The sequence below is a fragment of the Ovis canadensis genome, chromosome 7 (genome assembly GCF_042477335.2).
Source record: "Ovis canadensis isolate MfBH-ARS-UI-01 breed Bighorn chromosome 7, ARS-UI_OviCan_v2, whole genome shotgun sequence".
Lineage (NCBI taxonomy): Eukaryota > Metazoa > Chordata > Mammalia > Artiodactyla > Bovidae > Ovis > Ovis canadensis.
In genome coordinates this window covers 37,795,126-37,807,161 of record NC_091251.1, presented here as the reverse complement: position 1 = coordinate 37,807,161, position 12,036 = coordinate 37,795,126, and the positions used below count along the sequence as shown (strand labels likewise).

At 38.6% G+C, this 12,036-nt stretch overlaps 1 protein-coding gene across 1 annotated transcript; it reads right to left on the bottom strand.

Annotated features, from left to right (window-relative positions):
• Positions 1-4,507: 4,507 nt before the first annotated feature.
• On the bottom strand, positions 4,508-6,368 carry LOC138444055 (olfactory receptor 4K15-like). Its single transcript, XM_069597393.2, has 2 exons — positions 5,454-6,368; positions 4,508-4,603 (listed from the first exon to the last, which is right to left on the bottom strand). The coding sequence occupies exons 1-2, from the start codon at positions 6,366-6,368 to the stop codon at positions 4,508-4,510; spliced, it is 1,011 nt and encodes a 336-aa protein (XP_069453494.2).
• Positions 6,369-12,036: the final 5,668 nt, after the last annotated feature.

Below are 12,036 nucleotides of genomic sequence, written 5' to 3'. Positions count from 1 at the left end.
CCTGTCTCTTGAGAAACCTGTATGCAAGTTAGGAAGCAACAGTTAGAACTGGACATGGAACAACAGACTGGTTCCAAATAGGAAAAGGAGTACGTCAAGGCTGTATATCGTCACAGTGCTTATTTAACTTATATGCTGAGTACATCATGAAAAACGCTGGGCTGGAGGAAGCACGGGCTGGAGGAAGCACAGGCTGGAATCAAGATTGCTGGGAGGAATATCAATAACCTCAGATATACAGATGACACCAGCCTTGTGGAAGAAATCAAAGAAGAACTAAAGAGCCTCTTTATGTGGGTGAAAGAGGAGAGTGAAAAAGTTGGCTTAAAACTCAACATTCAGAAAACAAAGATCATAGCATCCAATCCCATAACTTCATGGCAAATAGATGGAAAAACAGTGGAAACAGTGGCAGACTTTATAATTTTTTAGGCTCTGAAATCAATGCACATTGTGATTGCAGATATGAAATAAAAAACTCTTACTCCTTGGAAGAAAAGTTATGACCAAGCTAGACAGCATATTAAAAAGCAGAGACATTACTTTGCCAACAAAGGTCTGTCTAGTCAAGGTTATGGTTTTTCAAGTAGTAATGTATGAATGTGAGAGTTGGACTATAAAGAAAGCTGAGCACCAAAGAATTGATGCTTTTGAACTGTGGTGTTGGAGAAGACTCTTGAGAGTCCCTTGGACTGCAGGGACTTCATCCCTTAGGATGCAACCAGTCCACCCTAAATGAAATCAGTCCTGAATAGTCATTGGAAGGACTGATGTTGAAGCTGAAACTCCAATACTTTGGCCACCTGATGCGAAGAGCTGACTCATTTGAAAAGATTTCCCTGATGCTAGGAAAGATTGAGGGCAGGAAGAGAAGGGAGCGACAGATGATGAGATGGTTGGATGGCCTCACTGACTCAGTGGATATGAGTTTGAGTAAACTCCGGGAGTTGGTGATGGACAGGGAGGCCTGGTGTGCTGCAGTTCATGGGGTTGCAAAGAGTCAGACACGACTGAGCGACTGAACTAAACTGAACCAACTGAGGATTCTGTAATTGATTTGTTGGGAAATAAAATGCTACTCACAATTTCAATATAGGAGAATATGATTTAGGAGTATGCATCTGATGGTTGTGGAAGTGACGAGAGGGGATAAAGGCTAGAGGAGAGTAGTTGCAATTGGAAGTTATACCTCAGGAGTTGCTTATATGCCTGCTGAAGTCAAGATGGGCATGTACAAAGAAGGTCAAAGGGATTAAACATTTCAGGAATAGGATATTCAGACTTATTCAGTTGATTGCAAGCAAGGACCAAGAGAGAGGGAGGGAAATCAGAATGAGAAGACAAGTCAGAATTTAAAAATCCTGGAAGAGCCAAAAAGACTTTACAGCCCAGGGAATTTCAAACCTTGGTTCATGGAACCCTGGATAGGCTGTGCAGGTACCCCCATGTGCTCTTAAAGGGGACTGAAGGCTCCAAATCTTATCTCCTCCAATCCACTATAATCATGTTAGCTTTACATTCATCTTTTTCTTAGTAAGACCCCGCAATTTCATAATAAATAAAAAAGTGTTTCAGTGCTTGTTTTTTTATGGCTGAGAAAAAATTACATTAGCTAGGTTTCCTTCTTCTGTACATGATGAAATGGGATTCTAGAAAGTTAACTGTGGACAAGATTTGAATCTAAAAACTGTGCTTCCTGACTGAAAGCTTAAACTTTTCTACAGATTTGCTCAGTCAGCAGAAGTATCAGAAAAAGAGTGCTGCTTTCTGCAGTAGGAATATTTGGTAGACTTAGGTATTCATTTTTGGTTGTTTATATAGCATTGAATGAAGGTGGGATGGAAGGGGAAGGATTTTTGCTTAGAACCTTTCTATGTTTTGGAGAAAGAAATGAGGATTAAATATCACTTGTGGGATGAGTAGCTTTTTACTCCCACTATGTTTATGCAGAGTAGGTTTTTTGTTTTTTGTTTTTTGCTTTCAATAGCATTAAGACCAATTTATTCAATAACATTTTTGCATGCCTATCAAATAACAGGCAATTTTCCAAGTTTAGTGGCTGTAGCAGTGAATGAAACAAAACTGTTGTCCTCAATTAAGCTTTTACTGGGTAGTTGGGAGAAACAAACAAATTTATTATAAAGAAATAAGTACATGATATAATGTATTATATGGTAGTAAGTGCTATGGAGCAAAATATAAAACAGTGAAGCATGATAAATATTGTTGAAAACATTGTACTTATAGATAGAGCTGTCACAGAAGACTTCACTGAAAAGATTACTTAAAGAAGAAACCTGAAGGAAGTGAAGAGATGAGCATACAGATTTCAAAAGGAAGAAAATTTCTTCCACAAAGAGGGGATATCAAATGCAAAGAGCCTGGTATAGGTGCTTGGAATTTTCTAAAAATGGTAACAACACAAGGCTGAATGAAGCAGGGTTAATAAGCATGAGAAATGTTGGAGTTAAGATCAGAAAGGTAACAAGGGATAGAGGTATTGGGACTTAGAGGTCGTCATAACAACTTTAGTTTCAATATGCAGGAAATGGATGAACACTTTGGAGTGTTTTGGGCAAAGTGACAAATTTTATCATGATTACTTTGGCTGCTATATTAGAATATACTGAAGGCTAAGATTGGAAGCATGTGCTTCTGGACCATAATGTTTAATAATCTCCAAAAGAAATGTCTTTTCAGTTTGCTGCACTTTAAACCAACATTCAGACACCACATGCCGTTCAGTTCAGTTCAGTCGCTCAGTCGTGTCTGACTGTTTGCGACCCCATGAATCGCAGCACACCAGGCCTCTCTGTCCATCACCAACCCCTGGAGTTCACTCAGACTCATGTCTATCAAGTCGGTGATGCCATCCAGCCATCTCATTTTCTGTCGTCCCTTTCTCCTCCTGCCACCAATCTCTCCCAGCATCAGAGTCTTTTCCAATGAGTCAACTCTGCGCATAAGGTGGCCAAAGTATTGGAGTTTCAGCTTCAACATCAATCCTTCCAATGAACACTTAGGACTGATCTCCTTTAGGATGGACTGCTTGAGAAACCTCCATACTGTTTCCCACAGTGACTATACCAATGTACATTCACATCAACAGTGTACAAGGGTTCCCTTTTCTCCAGATCCTCACCACTTGTTATTTATATACCTATTGGCCGTCCGCATTTCCTCTTTGGAAAAATGCCTATTCAGTTCTTCTGCCCATTTTTAAATCAGGTCATTGCTTTATTTGATACTGAATTGTATGATGCTTCTTCTATATTTTGGCTGTTAACCCCTTATCAGTCACATTCGCAAATATTTTATCCCATTCAGTATGTTGCGTTTTTGCTTTGTTGATGAGTTCCTTTGGTGTGAAAAAGCTTTTAAATTTAATTAGGTCCTATTTGTTTATTTTTTTCCTTTGCTTTATGAGATAGATCCAAAAATATTGCTATGATTTATGTCAAAGTGTGTTCTGCTTATGTTTTCTTTTAGGAGTTTTGTGGATCTAGTCTTATATTTAGGTCTTTAATATATCTTGAGTTTATTTTTGCATGTGATGTTAGAATGTTCTAATTTTATTCTTTCACATGGAGCTGTCCAGTTTTTCCAGCACCACTCATTGAAGAGACTGCCTTTATTTTTTAAAAAAATGAAATATGTTTGAGCAATACCTCTCACATGGTGAGTATTCTACTAGCTGTTATAATGGTGTTTTCTACCACATATTCTGATACATAAAATGTATGTATTGATCAAATGTCCCTTAAAAATAACTGGGAAAAGACTACTTAAAAGGAGAATATATTATCATTAGAATTATTATTCATAATAATAGGGTTAATAGGTTAATAGGGTAGCAGAGATGTGCCTGCAAATGGGTCTCTGCTCAGGCTTAGCATCCTTGCATACGAGGCGTTCTGCCAAAGAGTCTGGATACAGCCTTGAGTTTAATGGTCCCTTGCAAACGAGGGAGCATTCCCTTCTTGAGATAAGAAGGAGATGAGGGCTTTGCGCAGACTCTGCAGTAGACAGAGATTTCACTCCCCTTTGCTGTACGATAACATGCATGCACCTGCACTGTACTGAAAAGGCTTATTCTTACAGTCTGGAATTCTGCCTAAGGGGGGCTTTATAATAATAAACGGCAATTCGTTTGGCCAGTTCTTGTCCCTCTGGCCAGAGTGTATGTCTCTTGTGTACGTCTTGTATGTCTTGTATGTTCTGTGTCATTTCACTCGTAGTAACCAACATTACTAATTAATACTTGAAGAGGGAAATATTTATTGCAGGAGAACAGATTAATTACTATAAAATGAGAAGAAGGAAGCAGACAAAAATGTTTCTGAAATTAAAAAACTATTTATTTGAATAATTCCTCATCTGCTAACAAAATACCAAAAAGTAAATGGCTGTGCCTTGAATAGATGAGACTGTCTTTTCTTTATGGTATATTCTTGCTTCCTTTGTTGCAGACTAGTTGACCATAAACCACTGCAGACAGTGAATACAGCTATGAAATTAAAAGATCTTTGCTCCTTGGAAGGAAAGCTCTGACAAACCTAGACAGCATATTAAAAAGCAAAGAAATCACTTTGCCAACAAAGATCTGCATAGGCAAAGATATGTTTTTACCAATACTCATGTGCAGTTGTGAGCACAGAATTGCTGAGCGCAGAAGAGTGGCTACTTTCAAATTGTCGTACTGGAGAAGACTCTTGAGAGTCCCTTAGAATGCAAGGAGATTGAACCAGTCAATCCTAAAGGAAATCAACCCTGAATATTCACTGGAAGGACTGATGCTGAAACTGAAGCTCCACTACTTTGGCCAGCTGACGAGAAGAGCCAGCTCATTGAAAAAGACTCTGATACTGGGAAAGACTGAAGGCAAAAGGAGAAGAGGGCAGCAGAGGATAAGAGATTAGATAACATCACTGACTCAATGGACATGAATTTGAGCAAACTCCAAGAGAAAGCGAAGGACAGGAAAGTCTGGCATGCTGCAGCCAGTGGGGTCACAAAGAGTTGCACATGGCTTAGCAACTAAACAATAATTGACCATAATTGCGTGTGTTTATTTCTAGGCTCTCTGTTCTGTTCCACTGATCTGCATGTGTGTGTTTGTGCAGGTAACATAGTCATACAATTTAAATTATACAATAGTTTGTGAAATATCTTGTCACTGACATTAGGTAGCAAATATAAGCAAATTAACTATAAAACTATATCAAAAATAATTGTGGTTAGAGAATGCATAATTGTATGTAAGCTTCTCTACAATAGATATTTAACAAAGAACAAGCATTATCTTCATCACTTTAAGCAAATAAAGTATTTTTAAAAATGATGGTGGTCACCAGAAAAAGAGACAATCCATGTTTCCTCAAGTGTATTTCTATCTACTCAACTCAACACATCTAGTCTTAGGTGAGAGAGTTGAGAGGCAGCCTAGAACATACATAGCGGGTCTTCAGTTTATGCATTGCCAATTTCACCTCCTTGTTTCTCAATGTGTAGATTATGGGGTTCAATATAGGTGTGAAAACTGTAGAGAACACAGAAAGGACTTTATCCACCGGGAAGCTGCTGAAAGGCCAGGCATAGATGAAGATACAGGGCCCAAAAAAGAGCGTAACCACAATGATGTGGGCAGTCAGAGTGCTGCGGGCCTTGGCCATGTCCATTGAGGAATGACGTTGCACAGTGACCAGGATGACTGTGTAGGAGACCAGCAAGAGCAAGAATGAGGCCACCCCCATGAGACCACTATCCAAAAGCATCAACACTTCAGGGACATATGTATCCGTACAGGCAAGTTTGATGACCAAAGTAAGGTCACAATAATAACTGTTCACAACATTTGGACCACAGAAGGGCAGGTTTACGGTGAAAGCTAATTGGCTCAAGGAGTGCATGACCCCAATCACCCAAGAGCCTACTACCAGACCTGTACATTTACACACGTTCATGATGGTTGCATAATGGAGAGGTTTGCATATGGCTACATATCTGTCATATGCCATAGCTACAAGGAGAACCATCTCACCACCAGCAAAGACATGGAGTAAGAATATCTGGGCCATGCAGCCCTCGAAGGAGATGGTCTTGGGTTCATGAAGGAAATCATGAATCATCTTGGGGGTTGCATAAGTGGCCAGAAAGACATCAAGTATGGAAAGATTACTGAGCATTATGTACATAGGTGTATGCAGGGCAGGTTCAGAGATCACTGTGAGTACAATGAGGAGGTTGCCCAGCACAATGATGATATACAAGAAATTAAACAACATGAAGAAGAAATACTGAAGCTCCCAGGAACTGGAGAGCCCCAGCAACACAAACTCAGCCTCCCTAGAATTATTTTCTTGGTTCATGAAGTACCTACAAAGAAAAACATTCATTTTTATCAAGAGCAAGAAAAGTAGACCCTGATCCTAAAAGGTTCTTCTCAACATTAATTTAAAATGCTCTAGAGTTGTTTCTAATAGAAAATGTTTTATCTAAAATTTTAACAAAGAGATTCTTCTCTCAATTATCCTTACTGATGAAGGAGAGCTAAGAGGTGCAGATGCAGTAAGTCAACACTTTATTTTATACACTTGTGGGTCAAATATGAGGCTAAGCAAAACAATAAATCTCCATTGCAAATACGACAATCAATAGGAAGAGCTAAGGCATCCAGAATCGTGTATTGCCTTCTTGCCTGGATGATTTTCATTATCCATTTGGGATTATCCACAAGCAGCTTCAATTCTTAGAGAAGTCTCAGAAGCCACACTTACAAGGAAAAGACCTGCGATTTTTGCTATGCAGGTCTCTCTCCTCTTGCCTCTGTCATTTTTCTGTTACTTAATTTCCACTACATCATTAAAACCATTTAATCTATATTGTCTCTGAAGTTATTATAGCTGTTTTGGTTTGAAGCACAGTCCCTTTGAAGCTAACATTGTATCATATGAAAAGAAGTAAACCGAGATGACCAGAATATAGTACAGAATATCAATAAAGTGACAGCCATGGAATGCAAAGATCTGATTTAGTTAACACAGATCATTTGAAGGCAAAGTGTAGCATTTCACTTATCAACTCAGAAACCTTCCAAAAGATGAATTATATTCAGTATGTGGAATTTCTAGATTTTTGTCTAGAATTTCTCGGACCTAGTGAAATAAGATATCTCCTTTTAAAAATATCCAGCAACACAATGATTTCTAACTAGGCATAAGTTGAGATAAGCAATAAGTGAAAACATGAATTACAAGATAATACACAATTGAGAAAATAAACACTTTGCCAATAGATTATAAAATAATCCTTTCTGCCTATGTTCTCTCTGCAGCTTCTTTGGAAGACTGCAAAGAGAGCTTTTTAGAATTCATTTAAAAAAATATATTTAGAAGCACAAGAACCTTTTTTTTTTAAGAAAAGGCGTCTCACTTTTCATTTTCTAAGTTATAATTAGAAGTGATAAGGGTCAGTCTCTGTAAAAAATAGTGTAAAAAGCATAATGTCAGTGGGCAAAATTGTTTAGTTTGGAAGTGTTTTCACATACATTTTGTGTGCATTAAAGTACTTATAATAATCTGGCGAGGAGGAGATTATTGTCCACATTTTTCATATGTGGAAATAGAGTATTAGAAAAGTTAACTAACATGCTCAATACATCCAGAACCTCATCCCAGGGCTTTAAAACCCTTTCCACAATCCTTGATAATAGAGTCTCTAATAGAATCTAAAAAGTATGGTTTAAGAGGTTGTGACAAATGGAATTATCCAGATTGGAAGATGAGAGTAGTTGAGTTTAGACAGTTGATATAAATTGCATTTAATATTACTTAATGTACCATAAATGACTTTGATAATAAAGGCCCTTTCTAGTTAAAAAGATAGGAGGTCATATATATTTGGTTAATGCATTTTGCTTAAAGAGATAAATTTAAGTTTAAAATGTATTAGCTTGGAAAATTGTATTCTCTGAAAATATTTTCTAGATGAGTTATTGCTATCTGATGCTTTACAAAGATTCTCCCAAAAATTTGAATGTTACAAAATAATCAAGAGAATGAACAATGAATGCTGTGATGAAATAACCTAAACATTCCAAAGGACATCTAGGTCACAACTATCACCTGGAGTGGAACGGGCATCCTCCATTGCATTCTCTTGTGGGGAAGGGAATTTGTATCCAAGAGGAGTAAGTATGGGTCTAAGCAAGCATTCTTGATAATACCTTTTAATTTTGTCAGTCTCCTATGAAATGACAACTTTCTATTAGTGAAAATGAATGAGAAATTAATAAGTGTGGAAGGAGGAGAAGAAAAATGCCAGAAATCCTCAAGGAGAGTAACACTGTAGCCTACTGAGTGCCATTTTTGTCTCTGTGTTGGACTGGGCTGGGATAAACTGCTATAAATACAAAATGTTATGGAGAAGGAAATGGCAACCCACTCCATTATTCTTGCCTGGAGAATCCCATGGACAGAGAAACCTGGCAGGCTACTGCCTATGGTGTTACACAGAGTCGGACACAACTAAAGCAACTTAGCATGCACATGGATATGCCTCTAGAAAACCTCCTCTGCTCAGAAGACCTTAAAATAAAATTTAGCTTAAATATTACCGATATAGATCCTTAAATCATTTTCTATCATTATCAAAGTAAAATTTTATGTGCCAGACTAACATGAGTGTTAATATTATGTGGTTGACGCAAAAGAATTTCAACTACATTGTAAATCCAAGCATCACAAGTCATTGTTCCAAGCTTCTTTCTCTAGTTAAAGGTCCCAACCCATTTTAAAGAAAGAAATCCCAAGCAAGTGGATCAAGCAAGTGCTTGACACTAAATGAAGAAAACCTACCAAGTTTACTTATCTGCAGATCTCAAGAAAGTTGAAGCAAGTTTTGGGTTCTTTCAAATCAAATACCCCTATAAGAAAGCTGCATCAGATGTAAAACTATAAAAAAAAAATTGACTTAGACAAACCACCTCTTCTTTACAACACTTTATTTCACCTTTTTCTCAATTTATTCTTTCTCTATTTGGCTCAGGACTAGGGAATGAACTGGAACTGTGGGAGGTCTAATGTGTCCCATGGTGATTCTTTGTCATTAGATGTTTGCTGGTTTGTTGAATAGGGACAATGGTTTCAGTTCAGAGAGCCAAATCATTTTCCGTTTTCCCTCAGCTCCCAGAGCTCTGAACCTGCATCTTACTTCCACTGATTACAGGCAGTGTGTTTCAGATTGATTTAGGGAACTCTGACACAAGAACTTATGAAATATTTTATGAAGAATTGAATCTTTAGTGACATTTTCCACCTTAATGAGAATATGGAAAAACTCAGCATAGAATATCTGATCCCCCACAATCAGTTCAGTTCAGTTCAGTCGCTCGGTTGGGTCCGACTCTTTGTGACCCCATGAATCACAGCACGCCAGGCCTCCCTGTCCATCACCATCTCCCGGAGTTCACTCAGACTCACATCCATCGAGTCAGTGATGCCATCCAGCCATCTCATCCTCTGTCGTCCCCTTCTCCTCCTGCCCCCAATCCCTCCCAGCATCAGAGTCTTTTCCAATGAGTCAACTCTTCACATGAGGTGGCCAAAGTACTGGAGTTTCATCTCTAGCATCATTCCTTCCCAAGAAATCCTAGGGATAATCTCCTTCAGAATGGACTGGTTGGATCTCCTTGCAGTCCAAGGGACCCTCAAGAGCCTTCTCCAACACCACAGTTCAAACGCATCAATTCTTCGGCAGTCAGCCTTCTTCACAGTCCAACTCTCACATCCATACATGACCACAGGAAAAACCATAGCCTTGACTAGACGAACCTTAGTCGGCAAAGTAATGTCTCTGTTTTTTAATATGCTATCTAGGTTGCTCATAACTTTTCTTCCAAGGAGTAAGTGTCTTTTAATTTCATGGCTGCAATCACCATCTGCAGTGGTTTTGGAACCCAAAAAAATAAAGTCTGACACTGTTTCTATTGTTTCCCTATCTATTTCCCATGAAGTGATGGGACCGGATGCCATGATCTTCGTTTTCTGAGTGTTGAGCTTTAAGCCAACTTTTTCACTCTCCTCTTTCACTTTCATCAAGAGGCTTTTTAGTTCCTCTTCACTTTCTGCTGTAAGGATGGTGTCATCTGCATATCTGAGATTATTGATATTTCTCCCTGCAATCTTGTTTCCAGCTTGTGTTTCTTCCAGTCCAGCGTTTCTCATGATGTACTCTGCATAGAAGTTAAATAAGCAGGGTGACAATATACAGCCTTGATGTACTCCTTTTCCTATTTGAAACCAGTCTGTTGTTCCATGTCCAGTTTTAACTGTTGCTTCCTGACCTGCATACAGGTTTCTCAAGAGGCAGGTCAGGTGGTCTGGTATTCCCATCTCTTTCAGAATTTTCCACAGTTTATTGTGATCCACACAGTCAAAGGCTTTGCCATAGTCAATAAAGCAGAAATAGATGATTTTCTGGGACCCTCTTGCTTTTTCCATGATCCAGCGGATGTTGGCAATTTGATCTCTGGTTCCTCTGCCTTTTCTAAAACCAGCTTGAACATCAGGGAGTTCACGGTTCACATATTGCTGAAGCCTGGCTTGGAGAATTTTGAGCATGACTTTACTAGCGTGTGAGATGAGTGCAATTGTGCGGTGGTTTGAGCATTCTTTGGCATTGCCTTTTTTTGGGATTGGAATGAAAACTGACCTTTTCCAGTCCTGTGGCCACTGCTGAGTTTTCCAAATTTGCTGGCATAGTGAGTGCAGCACTTTCACAGCATCATCTTTCAGGATTTCAAACAGCTCAACTGGAATTCCATCACCTCCACTAGCTTTGTTCATAGTGATGCTTTCTAAGGTCCACTTGACTTCACATTCCAAGATGTCTGGCTCTAGATTAGTGATCACATCATCATGATTATCTAGGTCGTGAAGATATTTTTTGTACAGTTCTTCCGTGTATTCTCACCACCTCTTCTTAATATCTTCTGCTTCTGTTAGGTCCAGACCATTTCTGTCCTTTATCAAGCCCATCTTTGCATGAAATGTTCCCTTGGTATCTCTAATTTTCTTGAAGAGATCTCTAGTCTTTCCCATTCTGTTGTTTTCCTCTATTTCTTTGCATTGATCGCTGAAGAAGGCTTTCATATCTCTTCTTGCTATTCTTTGGAACTCTGCATTCAGATGCTTATATCTTTCCTTTTCTCCTTTGCTTTTCACTTCTCTTCTTTTCACAGCTATTTGTAAGGCCTCCCCAGACAGCCATTTTGCTTTTTTGCATTTTTTTCCCATGGGCATGGTCTTGATCCCTGTCTCCTGTACAATGTCACAAACCTCATTCCATAGTTCATCAGGCACTCTGTCTATCAGATCTAGACCCTTAAATCTATTTCTCACTTCCACTGTATAATCATAAGGGATTTGATTTAGGTCATACCTGAATGGTCTAGCGGTTTTCCCTAGAAAACCTTCCCTTTCTTCAATTTAAGTCTGAATTTGGTAATAAGGAGTTCATGATCTGAGCCACAGGGATTTGATTTAGGTCATACCTGAATGGTCTAGCGGTTTTCCCTAGAAAACCTTCCCTTTCTTCAATTTAAGTCTGAATTTGGCAATAAGGAGTTCATGATCTGAGCCACAGTCAGCTCCTGGTCTTGTTTTGTTGACTGTATACAGCTTCTCCATCTTTGGCTGCAAAGAATATGATCAATCTTATTTTGGTGTTGACTATCTGGTGATATCCATGTGTAGAATTTTCTCTTGTGTTGTTGGAAGAGGGTGTTTGCTATGACCAGTGCATTTTCTTGGCAAAACTCTATTAGGCTTTGCCCTGCTTCATTCCGCATTCCAAGGCCAAATTTGCCTGTTACTCCAGGTGTTTCTTGACTTCCTACTTAAGAATATATAATAAAGTCCTCTTTTAATCTCAACTATTAAAAAATCATTAATAGAGCATCCAATGAGAATATTTTTGCATCCTTAGCATAAATCCTGTTTATAACATATGATGAGAATATCATACCAGGGTTTGATG

Excerpts from the sequence above, each read along its gene's own strand:
- LOC138444055 (XM_069597393.2), bottom strand. The coding sequence starts at position 6,368 with ATGAACCAAGAAAATAATTCTAGGGAGGCTGAGTTTGTGTTGCTGGGG. Across the intron at positions 4,604-5,453 it reads ATAAACTGAAGACCCGCTAT|ATCTTTGTTGGCAAAGTGAT; the intron begins GTATGTTCTAGG and ends TTGCCTATGCAG.